The sequence below is a fragment of the Monodelphis domestica genome, chromosome 4 (assembly GCF_027887165.1).
Source record: "Monodelphis domestica isolate mMonDom1 chromosome 4, mMonDom1.pri, whole genome shotgun sequence".
In the NCBI taxonomy this organism is placed as follows: Eukaryota; Metazoa; Chordata; class Mammalia; order Didelphimorphia; family Didelphidae; genus Monodelphis; species Monodelphis domestica.
The window spans coordinates 271972793-271989861 of record NC_077230.1 but is presented as its reverse complement, the minus strand read 5'-3'; the positions used below and the strand labels follow the sequence as shown (position 1 = coordinate 271989861).

The following is a 17069-nucleotide window of genomic DNA, read 5'->3' as shown; positions in this document are numbered from 1 at the left end:
CCCTGAACAAGGGTAGCCTTTTTGAGGGTTCAAGGATAGAGGAGATTAAAGAGGGAGATAAGATGTGACAAATAATTCTATGGGCTTCAGTGATAATGGTGCTCGGGATTTACTGGACATATCACATTATATATAACATTGTGACATCAATGATGATGGACACAGTTGAATTGATTGCCAACACTACATCCTGCCTGACAATGATACCATTCACTCACTCTGTGTTATGGTAGGCAGTGACTCAAGTTTATGTGATACTTATGGCTATTTTCCAAATGCTGACATATGTGAAATATATTTTGAGAATGATTTTGCCTAGAAAACTAGCACAAATCTTAATTCTGGACAACAAGCTTGAGGATCTTGTGAAAAAGATTTGCAATGAATATTTAGCAAGCACGGATAATGATAAAATTAGTGAGATGGGGTCTATTGACACAAAGCAGGAAAAAGTTCATGACAAAGTAAAACCAAGTAATGACAATGTTAAGATTAATGACACAATGATTGTAGACTATTTCTGGCAGTTCTAAGGAAGATGGCAAACCAGACAAAACAACATCAGAGGTCACAGGGGCTCACAAAATTATGCCACTTCATGATGTTGCAAGGCTAACCAATGGGTCTGGCATTTTACGCACAAAGGTTCACAAGTCTTTTGCCAATCAAGCCTTGGAGTCTTTGAAGAAAAGGTTTCCAAAATTTGTCTCTGAACCGTATAAATGTGTAGAGGAGCTAAAAAGGGCATTCAGAGTTTATGGATCTGATTTTAAGGATGTGGAGTTAATAATGGGGGAAGTGTTTAGCCCTCATGAGCAGAGACAATTTGTGGAAAAGACCAGACAGGATGAGAACTTGATGGACTGGCCTAGGACACATGAACGAGAGGATTTTGATTTTGATAGACCAGCTAATTTCACTTATCTAAAACAATATAGGGAAGACCTCCTACAAGCTATAAGATCATTCTTTGATAGTCCTAACCCTTGGAGCAAGTTTGATCCGATGGTCCAAAATCAAAATGAACACCCAGCTACTGCAGCTGGTTCTCAATCCACTGAGCTACCCAGCTTCCCCCAAGTCATATACTTCTAATATCTATTATGACCAATTAACTTAAACTAGATACACTAGATCATCAGATTTCTAATTGGATGAAAGATTAGCAACTTTAGAAATTAGGTGGTGTAATAGGGAATATAAACCCCCATTTATTTCTATTGGTATCTTAGTTGTTTATGGTTATTGGTAGATATTGGTAGGCTATTAGATTAAGGGAATTCAATTGTTGACAGTTGGAGGAAAATGGCTTATCTTAGCAGTTGAAGGAAATCTGCTTGAGACTGAATGTACAAAAAAACCCTATTTATTGTAACTATAGAGATTAATGGAAAGGAAAAGAAACAAGACACATAGGAATAATATTGCTTATTGATATATGTACCCTAAATCTAATAACACTATCTATAAACCCTATCCCAAATCTTTCTCACAAGAGACTTTTTCTTCCTTGACCAAAGTCAAGGCTAACTTAACTTCCTAGCTGTCTGTCCCCCTAATTCTGTCTTACTAAACTAATATGATTAAATTTTATAAGCAATTCCTTTGTTATATATTTCTTCAAAGAATTTTTGTAATTCCATCAAATTCTCTAGCCACATAAATTTTACTATGCGTTGGTTAAAGGATGTTGCTCTTTTCTGCCACTTTCTGGCCCTGCTGATCCCTTGCAAAATGTCACAAGGAACAGCTAAAACACTCCCTCCAATCAATGATCTGTTCACCAAATTTCCTCCGAATATCACAGTATTTTCCCAAATAAATCTCCATCAAATTCCTCAAGGATAATCTGAGGAAAACCAAAACCAACCAACCTCTGAGTCTCTGCTCCAGAAGTGTGTCATTATTTACAACTGCCTTCTCTAAGGCACTCTGGAAATTCTCTCTCTCATCTACTCAGAATTCCATGGCAATATTAAAGTAATCTTTAGAAAATCTCACATCACTTCATAAACCCTATATCTGGCTATGATCTATTCTTAATTAGCTAGTTAACAAATAATTCATTATTGAGGAGGAATATGAACAGGTAAAATTTCCTGAAATCCAAAAAAAGAGGTATTCCACTCTCCCCCACTGTCTATGAACAATCAATGAAACATGGGAACAATGACTGATTGATGAGTATGGAAACAGTTTTCAGATAAGATTTACAGATATAACATATGGGTTGTTTGAGATGAATAAATGTGAGAAAACTCCTTGTACCAATAATCTCTTTGGATATGACCAGGTTTCTTATCAGCAATAACTTAGGTCCTTTTAAAGAGTATCTAAGTGACAGGGAGAGATGGTTTAGTTTCACAGTCATGCAGACTTAAGTTCAAACAATGGAATAAGATTTTCTCCTAATTCCCAGATTCAAACAAAGTTTTCTCACAAGACAGAAATTGGGTTAGACCCACAATTAAATAGCAACTAAAGTAGCTATAGAATTGAATAACAAAATGGTGTTAGTGCATTTAATTTCATTCCCACAATTAACCATTTGCTTTTCTAATTCCTTTGATTCCCTCAATTTTTTAACTTGAAATGTTAGAGAATTTAAGTTTTTACCCACTCATTACTTTAAAAAACTCATTGACTAAACCTTGGATTTGATACAAACGCTGCCAACCACAGGCTAAGGGAAGAATATTAAATCTATAATGATCTACCTTGTAAAATGAACCTTTCTAGTTAAAGATTTAATATTTACCAAAGTAGACATATTGGCACTGACTCCAGTATCATTTAATTTCCTGAGATGTAGTCATCAAATTATTTCATTGATTAATTTCAACAGTCTTCAATTCAATTCAAATACTATTGTATAATTGAAAATTTGTTACCCTAAAAAAGAGCTACATTTCCCGGGAGTCTACTGACTTTCTGTCATTACGTACTTCCTATAGACAGGGGATAAATATCGAGTGGGTGGTCTCCTGTCCCACTCTTTTTGGGATGATGACATTGAGCTTGGTGGTAGTGGTGGTAAGCTAAGCACGGGGATTTTAACATGGCTGATCAGTCATGGGCACATGGTTTTTATATTGTATCCTCTTTATTCCTTGAATTCTAATGATCATTAATGAACCTTCTAAAATATATAATTTTTATTATTGCACATTAATTTTAATTTTTATACTATAAAATAAAAAATAAGATATTTTAAAATGCCATAGAAGGCAGAGAACCCTGAAAATCTTTTAAATCACAAAGACAATTTTCATTGTTTTCTAAACTTTTTAAAGTTCAATTAATTTTCCACTTGAATTAATTTAGAATTTCAATTAATTCAATTAGGAGGAGTAGAAACTGATAAAGATCTAATCCTTCAAAATTAACACCATTTAAGAACCACCAAAAAGTTCATCTGGAAGAACAAAATATCAAGAATACAAAGGGAAATAATGAAAAAAATGTGAAGGATGAGGGTCTAGCATTATCAGATCTTAAACTGTACTATAAAGCAATGGTCATCAAACAATATAGTACTGGCTAAGAATGTAGGAAAAGAGGTTGATACAGAAAGGGAATGGAACACAGGATGAGACATGATTGACACACTGGAGATGGAATGTGACAGAGGGATACTGGGAAGGTTTTTCAACTGATGAAGGAGTGGGTTGGGTCCTGAGCCTTGGAGAGTGAAGAAACTTTTCCCGTGCTCTGAATTGGAAAACTCATCTAATTCCTAGGAGTGTCTCAAACTATCTGTTATGTCTCAGATGCCCATTAACTGTCTTGAATCTCATTTTGTCAAGTACTAGGTGGTCAGACAAGACATTTCAGATTAGCCCAAGGGGGATTATTCCCAGAAGAGCAGTCTGTGTGTCTGACCTGAAGAAACCATTAGTCTGTGGAAGAGGCATGCATGCAAAGGATAAGAAGCTGGAGATTGATCATCTATCAGTCAAATGAAAATTCCATTTGGAATGTGACTGGGAATCAGTTGGAGGCAACAGTCAACTGCTGGACTGGACTTGGCTGAAGGTCTTTAGGGCTTTCTGGCTGACCTGAAGGAAGAAGCTGGTTTTATCTCTGGGACTTGGGATAATCAATTTGGAGGTGACCTGGTTGATTTGAAGGAAGAAAAGGAAGGACAATAGTCCCTATATCTCTCTCTGACTGGCTCTGTTTCATAATAGTGACTGAATTGACTCAGAGTCCTAACTTGGTTCTTTTTGAGGCTCAACCAGCTAGCCTTTGCTATTTTTATAACTTGGAGACAAAGTTAAGAATTATATACTTTGAATAAGGATAATAGTGTTAGTTTATTGAAGAATAGAGAAAATTTGGGTTAGTCAGACCAGGAAGGATCAGTACAGCCCGTGGAAACAGTAGAAGCAATTCCTTGAAGAACCAGGGAGTTTTATTTGCGGGGAGTTAGAATCCTTTAGAGTAAGAAATCCGTTTATATTCTTATATTCTCAATAAATAGTTTATTTTTGTATAACAAGAGTCTCCTTAGCATCCTTGCACCTGGCCCTGAAGAAAAGTTCACTTATGAACTTTACTTCACTTATATAAAAATAAGATACTTTGTAAGCACAGCAAGCAGAGAATCAAATCAGTTTAATATCTGTAATCAATTCATTAGTTATTATTTTTACACAGCAATGCAATGATCCAGGAAAATCCAGAGGAACTTGTGAGAAAGAATGCTATCCACATCCATTAAAAGAATTGCATGAATATAAAAGCAGAAGAAAAACATATGATTGATCATGTGTTTGATTAGGATATGATTGGGGTTTTGGTGTTAAAAGATCACTTTACTGCAAATATGAATAACATGAAAATAGGTTTTGAACAATGATACATGTAAAATCCAGTGAAATTGCTTGCCAGCTCCAGGGCAGAGGGGGTAAAGAGGTGAGAAAAACCAAGAATCATGTTATCATGGAAAAATAGTCTAAATAAATAAATAAATAAAATAAAAATAATAAAAAAGAGAATAATAATAAAAAATGTTCCTATACAGGAATACATACTAGCTGGCATTTCTATCACTTCTTAACCATTTCTGGTTCACAATTTATTGGTGGAAGGAGTGGTCATAGTCTTGATGGAACAGGGACCCTGTCTGTCTAAGAATGAAGAAACAAGTTCCAGAAACATGACTGTATAGCTCTGAACTCAAGGGAAGAGGGGAAGGGATTTAATTTTTATGTTTAACCCCACATGTAGATCCACAGTGGAATAAACAAGGGCAGAAAATGGAAACCAAAGGAGAAGTAAAGGTCCAGCTATTCTGAAATTACTGCCTTTTTTCAGGCTCTTTGTGATCCTGTCCAAAAATATTCCACAGAATCTCTACCACAACAAAGTCAACAGATCAAAACTGGGTCAGAAATTTCAAGATAATGGTTTATTCAGAAAATCACTGTGATTTGATTAAAAATAATTATAATAATTTCAGCCAAGTATGAGGGTATAAAATAAATATAAATAAAATGGTCAACATGCCTTTATATTACCAAAAATCTCAGCAGGAAGAGATAGAAATTAAAATTCCATTTAAAATTAATAGAGATTTAAACAGATATTTGGGAGTCTACTTTCTTCATTACAAACAGTAATATATCAATACAACTACAAAGAATTTTTCATATTTGTTTTGAGTTCTCCCTTCTCATTTTTGATGCTGCAAATTGTTTTGACTCTTTTTATTTCAATAACTTTTAGATTCATTTATTAATTCAATGTTTTGTTTTGTTACTTGGTTTTGGAAATCGCTTGTTCAATTTTTCACATTTTTATTTTGTTTTTTACTTGAGCTTAAACCAATTATTTTAAGCTTTCTTAGGAACCCTCAAGGAATGTATAGTAGAAATGCATCAGGGTCCTGGCACCATAATCTCACCATAAAGCACAACTGACTGATGCCTGAAATTTTCATTCCTTTCTTCATTTATGCATACTTCTATTTAAAACATAAATCAAGTCATCGTCATGGAACTTACAATGTGAGGGAGTTGGAGGTGGACAGATGCAGCATAGTATGTGTGTGTGTGTGTGTGTGTGTGTGTGTGTGTGTGTGTGTGTGTGTGTGTGTATGTAGGCAACAAATTCCCGTGGTGCACAGAGGTCTAAAGTCTTGAAAGAAAATCTTAATGAACCTGGCTTTTGTATTACACATAGGGGGAGAATATTTTCCTTTGGACAATGGCTAACAACTCACTCTATGCATCTTGATTCCATATTGTCCTTGTACACTATTCATGTACACTATTCAATTTCCCATATATCCTTTTGAGAGCTCAGTTAATGGAATCATGTAGAAAAGTCCTTGGGAGGGTGGCTGCAAAAGACATTGTGCAAAGAGAACTTTTCAGAAGAAAGGATAGAAGAAAATGGGGGAAGGCATAGAAGATTCTAGTAATCGACAATCCCTTGTGTGAAGTTAAAGGTTGAAGAGAAGCTTGAATCCCTTAGGAGAAGAAACAAGCTCTGTGGTATAGTGAATAAACAGATTCTGTAATTTGATCTCCCTGAAGAGTGATGCCCTGGAGAGAGCCCTCTGTATCCTCTCTATTTCCAACTGGGTCCATGAGATTTTCATCTCTAAAATAAAACCTTTAGGTTCCTTTTACTTCTTGATGCTGATGATATCTCTAGGAACTATTTCTTGCCCTGAAACTCAGTAAACTCTCCCAGTGGAGTCACAGTTAAAACCTATGATCTTATAGTTCAAAATTTCTTCCAGACCAGTTCAGAGACTTAGGTATGTGTCCTGATTGCCTCAGTAGTAAAGGAGGTATCAGTGTCTCAGAAACAGAACTTCTGGTCACTTTTCTCAGAACTATTTCTCCTTCAGGGGCTCAAACCCAGTAAGGATAAATACTCAAGTGTTCAGGCAGAAGAAAGGTAAGTGTGGAGAACATTTATGCTTCTATTTTCTCCTTCATGCCTTTCCAGCCAGGAGATATGAGGATTCTGTAAAGCATCAAGTAGGTAACTTCTATTACTGATTTGTTTGGTAGAGTTGAAGTAAGAGTGGGAAGAGAAAATGCAAGAATAATGAGGACTTTGCTATCTTTAAGACTCTATTGGTACCTGGTTTAAAGATAATGAGAGCCTTGGTACTCTTTTTGACTATATGCAGGCAAAGGGGCTTTGGATCCAGGCTGCAGGTAGCTACATAAATGGTGAAGTGGATAGCACTCTGGACTTTCAGTCAGAGAGACCTGAGTTTAAATCCAACCTTAAGTAGTTAATGGCTGTGTTTCTTGGAGCCATGTCTCTTAATCTCTGTTTGTCTGGTTCCTCCACTATAAACTGGTGATCATAATAGTACCTACTTCTCAATATTATTGTATCAGATGATATGTTAGTCAAGTGTCTGATATATTATAGGTGGTATGAAAATACCAGTCATTATTATTTTATTATTAATAATATTATTAGTACTATTTTAAATAATTAATATAATTTTAAAATATACTTTGACTATTGTAATTTTCACCACCTCTTTGATAAATTACTTTACCTCCTCTGATAGGAAGACAATAATTAGTCTTTAAGAAAGAGAATATAGAGAAGAGGGAAAGGACAAAGAATACTACTTTCATTTAAAAAAATTTGCTTTGTAGTTTCAGGAACATCAACTCTTATTCTGCAGTAGAACACAGGAATAGTTTTTTTGCAATCCTCCTGCTCATGGAGACTCTCAGCTCAATCAAAACTTCTGGATATCATAGGGGTGATAAGAACATAACTGGCATGAAATGATGATGATGGTTTCCAGACACTTCCAAGAGTTCTCCATTTTCATAATTGGGGAAGAGCCTGGTGCTTCTGGTATGACTTCTCTCCTCTCCTTATAGATTCTTCAAGAGGAGAATGGCTTTGGAAAATGACTCTTTAGTGACTGAGTTCATCCTTGTAGGTTTAACAGACCAACCAGATCTCCAACTCCCCCTATTCCTCCTGTTTCTAGGGGTCTATGTAATTACAATAGTGGGAAACCTGGGATTGATTATTTTAATCCTGATGAATTCTCACCTTCATACTCCTATGTACTATTTCCTCTTCAACTTGTCTTTCATTGATCTTTGGTACTCCACTGTCTTTACTCCCAAAATGTTGATGAATTTTGTTTTAGAGAAAAATATCATCTCCTATTCAGGGTGTATGGCTCAGCTCTATTTCTTCTGTTTTTTTGTTATTTCTGAATGCTACATGTTGACAATAATGGCTTATGATCGTTATGTTGCCATCTGTAATCCATTGCTATATAATGTCATTATGTCCTATCGGGTTTCTTCATGTCTATTAGGTTGGGCTTATGTAATGGGTTTTGCTGGTGCAATGGCTCACACTGTATGTATGCTGAAACTGTCCTTCTGTGATGACAATATCATAAACCATTATATGTGTGATATACTGCCCCTCCTCCAGCTCTCCTGCACCAGCACCTATGCCAATGAACTGGTGATTTTCATTAGTGTGGGCATTAATGTCATAGTGACTAGTGTCACCATCTTCACCTCTTATGCTCTCATCCTGTCTAGTATCCTGAGCATCAGTTCCAGTGAAGGCAGGTCTAAAGCCTTCAGTACCTGCAGCTCCCACATAATTGTTGTTGCTCTTTTCTTTGGGTCAGCTTCATTCATGTATCTCAATCCAGCTTCCTCAGAGGCTGTGGACCAGGGGAAAGTATCTTCAATCTTTTACACAAATATGGGGCCCATGCTAAACCCCCTCATTTATAGTCTGCGGAATAAAGATGTTCAAATTGCCTTGAAAAAAACCTTGAGAAAAATGTTCTCCAGAACAGGGGTAGGATTTTCATAATGTGAAATATTTTTTTTCTTTTCTTTTTGATTAACTATAATTTTCTCAGGAAGGAATATTTACTTTAATTCCTTTCCCTCTATTTCCTTCTGCCCAATATTCTAGCAGAAGGACTTCCTTTGGTTTAAAGTTTCATTGGGAAATGTGCTAAATTGAAAGTGAAAAATCACCATTTTGTTTATGGATGTTTTATCTCTTTGAAATTGGCCAAGTCACTTAGCCTTCATGAACTCTTTCATGTGTCATCATGGTGTTGGCTGGACTCTATGGACCATAAGATCACTTATAAAGATAAATTTGTGATATAATATCCTTTGTGAAAATGAAATTACTGCCTGGAATTATTCAATAAATTATATATTAATTATAATAAATGACTCAGTCTTTGTCAATTGTTAATTGTCAATAATTCACTAAAATAAAACTTGAAGGTAATTTGCCTAGAAGATAGCAAAAAATGTCCAAATGATGTATCTATATTATAATGCTCTGACCCCCCAACCCCATTCACAAATCTAGTTTAACTGACCTCATAGAACTTTTTAGTACTGTATTTTTGTTATTTTTCTATCAAAATTGTTATAAAATTTGGATAAGGGCACAAACTTTAATTTGTCCCTAACTTGAAAATGCAGTTATTTTTTCTTTCATTTTATCTCTGATTGAGATCCCTTTATTTCTAGGCAAAGTTGCCTTTATTGGAAGGTAATACAGATGTTTTCTGTCTCTGTCATTTGATGTACAACTAGGCAAGTCTGGATCAGAACAATAAATAAACATTTCCAGTATAATGGAAATGGTAATACATCTGAAACTAGGAAACAATAAGAAATGGACAATTAAAGATAATAGTTTTGACAAAAGAATTTTTATTTTCTGAAAAAAAATGCTGGTAGGAAAGGTTCTTATAATAGTTATTATACATGAGAGATTTGATCACGTTGATTTCAATTATAAAACTTTCTTGTAGGAACTTTCCAAATCTGTTTCCTCAGAATGGAAAAAAAAATAAAACTTTTAAACACTTCTCTTCTTGAATATTTATAAGAAGCCAATTGGAAGAATTGGAAGAGGTTTAACACTTACACTTCTCCAAATCATGCCCCCTTCCTACTTTTCTAATTTACTTTAATGGTCTTCTCCTTGATGTTAAATCTAATGGCCTACTTGCACCTCATCTATAGCAATACATCTTCATCTTAGTGTTTTGCACTGGCTAACCAACATATATGGAATACACTGCTTTCTCACTCAGAACTCTTAGAATATCTAGCTTCCTTCAACACATTTTGAGTTCCACTTTCTTCACAATATCTTTCCAAATTTCCCTCACAATTTGTCCTTTCTTCTCATGTTACGGGGTTTGTAACTGTTCAACCTATAGTAAAGATTCAGTTCTGGTACAGTTTATTGGTTATATTCTCCTTGGTATTTTCAAGTTTTTATTTATAGTATGAGGACTTGCCATTTTTCAGTCCATTAATGGTAATGAACATTTAATATTTAAGTATAGTTACCAGGTAATGTCTGTGAGGCATTTTAAAAAATGTTAATCTTTTAAATCTCACAGTGAAACACAGTGATAGTTTTTATCATTTCCTTTCATGATTTGCTTTTATCTTTATGGAAAAACTATCTGTAATTTCAGATAATTATGATATGGTCCTGAATTTCCTTCTATTTTCACAAGCAAATCCACATGACTAAGCTATTTATTCAACAGCTACATGTGAAGATGGGATTAATTGTCCCCTACCCATTTTTAGACTTAATCACCAGAAGCCTCTACACCCCAATTCTTCTTAAGTATGAGGAGGTTTGTGACCCACATGTGCTATAGTGAGTGATGAATCAGAATTGACTGATGGCCCCCAGTTTTAAGTTCTAAGCAAAGCTATAGCTGCAATTGGTCCACATAAAGTGAAAGGAAGGCACAGGAAGTGATAAAAGGAAGGGTCTTTAAAAGTGACAAGAACTTCCTATGACCAGCTCTTTCACCTTGGAACTTGATCTCTTAGGAGCTCCGGCTTGGGGACCTCACACTGCTTTTTGATTTCCCCTTAGAACTACTATGTGGGTGAGTGAAAAAGGCTGACTCCCTTACCTGGCTTTTCTGGAAGTACTAGCTTCTGGAGAGTTCCCTTGTTTTGGAGTAGGCCTCTTGGCTGGAACCCTTGTTTAACTTATCTTGTGGCCACCTTTGCTGTGGCTTCTGAAGCCCTGTTTGGTTTGGGTCTGGCCAGAGTAATCATCTACTCTCTCTGATTTCCTTACTTTAGTTCTTTTCTCCTTTTCTAAATAAACTACCATAAAAAGTTATTCTGACTTGAATAATAATTTTGGCAACCACATTTTTATATATTTAGTCCAACCTTCCAATTTTTAACCCTTATATATGTGTGCATATATAATTCAATTAATTTATTGGTATATTTTATATGGAGAACTTTTTGGTTCCATTATTAAAAAGTGATTGAATTAGATCTTTCATATGGATAGCTCTTGCATAACCTCCTACACAATGGTCTAAGATGTGTACCAAATCAAATTATGAACAGAAAAGCCCCCAAAAGTCACAGTGAACCATTTCCCCAGGCCAGAACAGTTTATTAATTTCAACAGAGGTCTGTAGACATAAGGGTTGGGGTCAGACAGGAGCAGAGTTTAATAGTAGATTAAGGTGTACTTGGGTGTGGTAATGAAATCAGTATCAGGAAGAAGCCCTGTGCCTAGGGATAGTAAGGGAACTGAACACAGGTCATAAAGTTCCCAGGGTACCCCTATCATAGAATTAGGTACAGTAATAGGTACTAGCTGGAATCTCTAAAATTCACTCTAAGTAGTGTGATTCCATATTGTTAAAAGCATGTATACTGCACAAACTCCCATGTTGGTGGCTGCCTAAAATATTGTGCAAAAGAGAATGTCTCAGAACTAAGGATAGAAGAAAATGGGGGAAGGCATAGAAGTGTCTGAGAACCAACAATCCCCTGTGTGATGTTAAAAGTTGAAGAGAAACGTGAATCCCTTAGGAGAAAAAATAAGCTCTATGGTATAATGAGTAAACATGGACTTTGCAATTTGTTCTCCCAGAAGTGTCTGAACCCCTGGAGAGAACCTGCTGGATCCTCTCAGTTTCCAACTGGCTCCATGAGACTTCTATCCCTAGAATAAAACCTCCAGTTTCCTATTACCTGTTGACCCTGATGATATCTCTAGGAGTTATTTCTTGCCCTGAAACTGGAGCAAACTCTCCAACTGAAGCCACAGTCGATGCCCTTAAAGTTAAAAATATCTCCCTGTCCAGTTCAGAGGCTGAGGTATGTGTTCTGATTGCCCCAGTAGAAAAGGGAGTATCAGTGTCTCAGAGACAAAATTTCTGGTCACATTTATCAGAACTATTTCTCCTTCAGGGGCTCAAACCCAGTAAGGACCAACACTTAAGTGTCCAGGCAGAAGAAAGGTAAATGTGGAAATCATTTTTGATTCTATTTTCTCCTTCATGCCTTTCCAGCCAGGAGATATGAGGATTCAGAAGTAAAGCATCACGTAGGTAACTTCTATCACTGATTTGTTTGGTAGAGTTGAAGTAAGAGTGGGAAGAGAAAATGCAAGAATAATGAGGACTTTGCTATCTTTAAGACTCTATTGGTACCTGGTTTAAAGATAATGAGAGCCTTGGTACTCCTTTCGACTATATGCAGGCAAAGGGGCTTTGGATCCAGGCTGGAGGTAGCTACATAAATGGTGAAGTGGATAGCACTCTGGACTTTCAGTCAGAGAGACCTGAGTTTAAATCCAACCTTAAGTAGTTAATGGCTGTGTTTCTTGGAGCCATGTCTCTTAACCTCTGTTTGTCTGGTTCCTCCACTATAAACTGGTGATCATAATAGTGCTTCCTTCCCAAAATTATTGTGAGCATTAAATGATATATTTGTAAAATACTTAAAGCAAGTGTCTGGCATATTATAGGTGGTATATAAATATTGGTCATTATTATTTTTATTTTGAATAATTTAGTACTATTTGAAATAATATACTTAATAAGATTACTTTGACCATCAGCATTTTCAGAACCTCTTTTATGTATTACTTCATCTCCTTTGAAATGGCAATAATAATTAATCATTATTTAAAGTGGCCAATATAGGGGAGAGGGAAAGGACAAAGAATAGTACTTTCATTTTTCTGATTTCTTTTTGCTTTGGAGTCTGAGGAACATCAATTCTTTTTCTTTAAGAGAACTCAGGAACAGTTTTCTGTAATTCTTCAGCTCATGGAGACTCAGCTCAATCAAAGCCTCTGGATATCTTTGGAATGATAAGAACATAACTGGCATGGCATGGTGATGATGGTTTCCAGAGACTTCCAAGAGTGCTCCATTTTCATAATTGGGGAAGACCCTTTTTCTTCTGGTATGACTTCTCTCCTCTCTTTATAGATACCTCAAGAGGAGAATGGCTTTGGGAAATGATTCTTCAGTGACTGAGTTCATTCTTGTAGGTTTAACAGATCAACCAGATCTCCAGCTCCCCCTATTCCTCCTGTTTCTAGGGATCTATGTGGTTACTTTAGTGGGAAACCTGGGACTGATTATTTTAATCCTGATGAATTCTCACCTTCACACTCCTATGTACTATTTCCTCTTCAACTTGTCTTTCATTGATTTTTGGTACTCTTCTGTCTTTACTCCCAAAATGCTGATGAATTTTATTTTAGAAAAAAACATCATCTCCTATTCAGGATGTATGGCTCAGTTCTATTTCTTCTGTTTTTTTATTATTGCTGAATGCTATGTGTTGACAATAATGGCTTATGATCGTTATGTTGCCATCTGTAATCCATTGTTATATAATGTCATCATGTCTTATCAGGTCTGTGCATGCCTGTTAGGTGGGGCTTATGTAATGGGGTTTACTGGTGCAATGGCTCACACTGTATGCATGCTAAGATTGTCCTTCTGTGATGACAATATTATAAATCATTACATGTGTCTAGGGGCTGCCCTTCTCCAGCTCTCCTGCACCAGCACCTATGTCAATGAGCTGTTGGCTTTCATAATTGTCGGCACTAATGTCATAGTACCTAGTGTCACCATAGTCACCTCTTATGTTCTCATCCTGTCCAGTATCCTGAGCATCAGTTCCAGTGAAGGCAGGTCTAAAGCTTTCAGTACATGCAGCTCCCATGTAATTGTTGTTGCTATTTTCTTTGGGTCAGCTTCAATCACATATCTCAAACCACTTTCCTCAGGGGCTGTGGACCAGGACAAAGTATCTTCAGTCTTTTATACAAATGTGGTGCCCATGCTAAACCCCCTCATTTATAGTTTGAGGAATAAAGATGTTCAAATTGCCTTGAGGAAAACCTTGACAAAAATGTTTTCCAAAACAGAAGCAGGATTTTGATATGTGATGTAGTTTTTTTTTCTTTTTGATTAATTACAATTTGCATAGGAAGGAATCTTTTCCCAAATTCCTTTCTCCCTTTTTTCTATTGTCTAATATTCTACCAGAAGCACTTACTTCTTTTGGTTTAAAGTTTTAGTGGGAAATGTGCTAAATTTAGTCAGGAATCAGAGTTTTGATCCTGAATGTTTATCTCTTTGAAAGTGACAAGTCACTTTAACCTTTGTGGACTTTTTCATTTATCTTGATGGCATTTGCACTCTGTGGACTCTAAGATCATTTATAAGGATAAACCAATGACCTAATACCTATGTGAAAATACAAATACCACATATGATTATTCAAAAAATTATATATTAGTTATGGTAGATGACTCAGTCTTTGTCAATTGCTATCAGCAAAAATTCAGTAAAGGAAAACTTGAGTGCTAATTTTCCTGGAATATAGCAATAAAATGATTAATGATGTAGATATAATACCATTATCTGCTCCCTACTAGCAAATCAAGTTTAACTGACCACATATAACTTTTTGCTACTCTAATGTTGTGATTTTTAAAAATCAAAACTGTGATAAAATTTGGATAAGGGCACAGAGTTTAAATTTGCCCTAGTGTGAGAACCCAAAGTAATTTTCTTTTACTGAAACCACATTGCTTCTAGGTAAAGCTGCTTTTAATAGAAGATGTTACAGATGTTTTCTGTCTCTCATAATAGATACACAATATGGCTGATCTGCATTAGAACAATAAACATTCCTGTTTATTTGGATATGGAAATCTATTTGAAACTAGGGAATGACACAAAATGGACAATTAAGGATACTGGTTTTGAGAAAAAGTATTTTTATTTTCTGAAAAAAAATGCTAGTAAGAAAGGTTCTTATAATAGTTACTGTATGTGAGAGTCTTGAACAATTTAGTTTTGAATTATAAACCTTTCCTTTAGGATCTTTCCAAACGTTTGAGTTCCAGAAACATTGCTATGTTGCTCTGAACTCAAGGTAAGAGGGGGGGATTGAATTCTATCTTTAACCCCACATGTAGGCCCATAGTGGAATAAACTAGGGCAGAAAATGGAAAGCAAGTGAGATTTGACAGTCCAGCTATTCTGAAACTGCAGCCTCTTTGTAGGTTTATTGTGATTGTGTTAAAGAACTCAACCAACAGACGCAAACTGGGTTGGAAATTGCAGTGTAATGGTTTATCTAGATATTGATGGAGATTCAACTAAAAATTAATTATAATAGTAATTTCAAGAAAGTTCCAGTATGTAAAATAAATCCAAATAAAATGGTTAACATTTATTTATATTACCAAAAATCTCAGAAGGAAGAAAGAAAGAAAATTCCATTTAAAATTACTACAGATTTTATAAGATAATTGGGAGTCTACCTTCTTTTTCTATAAACAAGAATTATATGAATACCAGTGGAAAGCATTTTTCACATTTGTTATGAATTCTCCCTTCTTATTTTTTAAAACCCTTACCTTCTGCCTTAGAATCAATACTATCTATTGGTTCCAGGGCAGAAGAGTGGTAAGGGCTAAGCAATGGGTGTTAAGTGACTTGCCCAGGGTCACACAGTTAGGAAGTGTCTGAGGCCAGACTTGAACCTAGTTGCATGGGACCCCCAGTTTCCCTTGGACAGTATAACCCTAGAAGTTTTTCAGGTCAAACAGAAAGCAGGAGAAATCCTGTCCTTCCTTGCATTCTTGTAATGCTGAGGAAAATTGACTCTGGGCATCAGGGATTCATGATAAGGAAAGACCCCTGAGAGAAATATTCCCCTTCCATTCTCCCATATCTTTTGAGATTGACACAGATATACATCTCTCTATTATTCCCTGATACTATCAGGATGTATTTAGGACATCTACTTGTCCCCTACATTATGTCTGATCACCCCCTGTGTCTTTGGGACACAAAATATCACTTTAGCGCCAGTCAGATAACAAACACCTACCACTTCTGTCTAAACTTCATTACATTCCACCATCCTTGGTCAAATAGCTCTTTTTGTTAAAAGGGTATATAAAACCCAGAACACATTTCCTGTAGGAAGCAGTGTCCCACCTGCATTATCCTCCTTGCCAAATTCAACATGATACCAAATTAATAAATTTCTCTTTTTATTTCTAAGCTATGTTTTGGAGTCTTGCATTCTTGCAAAGGATATCTGATTGGAACCTGGGGTTTACCTCAACTTCTCCCACAACAGTAGGATCTACCATTTCTAAGACTAGCTCTCAAACCACCGAGTTACCCTGCCACCTCCCTCTCTTCTCATTTTTCTTGCTGCTAATTTCTTTGTCTTCCTTTTTTCTTCAACAGCTTTTAAACTCATTTATTCAATTCAGTCAGATTTTTTCTTTCATTTTTAAAATCTGTTTGATTTTCAAATAGTTATTTTGTTTTTTACTTGGAGTTAAACAAATTTTTTAAAAAGTTTTCTTAGGAACCATTATAGAGTGTATAGTAGAAATCCATCATGATATGCCACCATAATCTCACCAAAACGCACAATTGATTAATACCTAAATTTTCATTCCTTCCTTCATTTATGCATACCTCTTTTTAAAACATAAATCAAGTCATTGTCATGGAACTTACAATGTGAGGGAGTTGGGGGTAGAGAGATGCAGCATATACCTAAAGAAGTAAGTACTGTATGTGTGTGTGTGTGTGTGTGTGTGTGTGTGTGTGTGTGTGATATAAACTCTCATGTTTCTACATGGTGCAGAATCATGTAACTTCTTGAAAGAAAATCTTAATGATCTTGGCTTTAGTATTACACATAGTGTTAAGAATATTTTCCTTT

The 17069-nt window shown here is 35.7% G+C and overlaps 2 protein-coding genes across 2 annotated transcripts; both read left to right on the top strand.

Annotated features, from left to right (window-relative positions):
• Positions 1–7884: 7884 nt before the first annotated feature.
• On the top strand, positions 7885–8841 carry LOC100017346 (olfactory receptor 8B3-like). Its single transcript, XM_007495458.3, has one exon. It carries the CDS (start codon positions 7888–7890, stop codon positions 8839–8841), a length of 954 nt encoding a protein of 317 aa, XP_007495520.1. The 5' UTR covers positions 7885–7887.
• A 4132-nt stretch (positions 8842–12973) lies between these two features.
• LOC100017308 (olfactory receptor 8B3-like) lies at positions 12974–14249 on the top strand. Its single transcript, XM_007495457.2, has one exon. It carries the CDS (start codon positions 13299–13301, stop codon positions 14247–14249), a length of 951 nt encoding a protein of 316 aa, XP_007495519.2. The 5' UTR covers positions 12974–13298.
• Positions 14250–17069: the final 2820 nt, after the last annotated feature.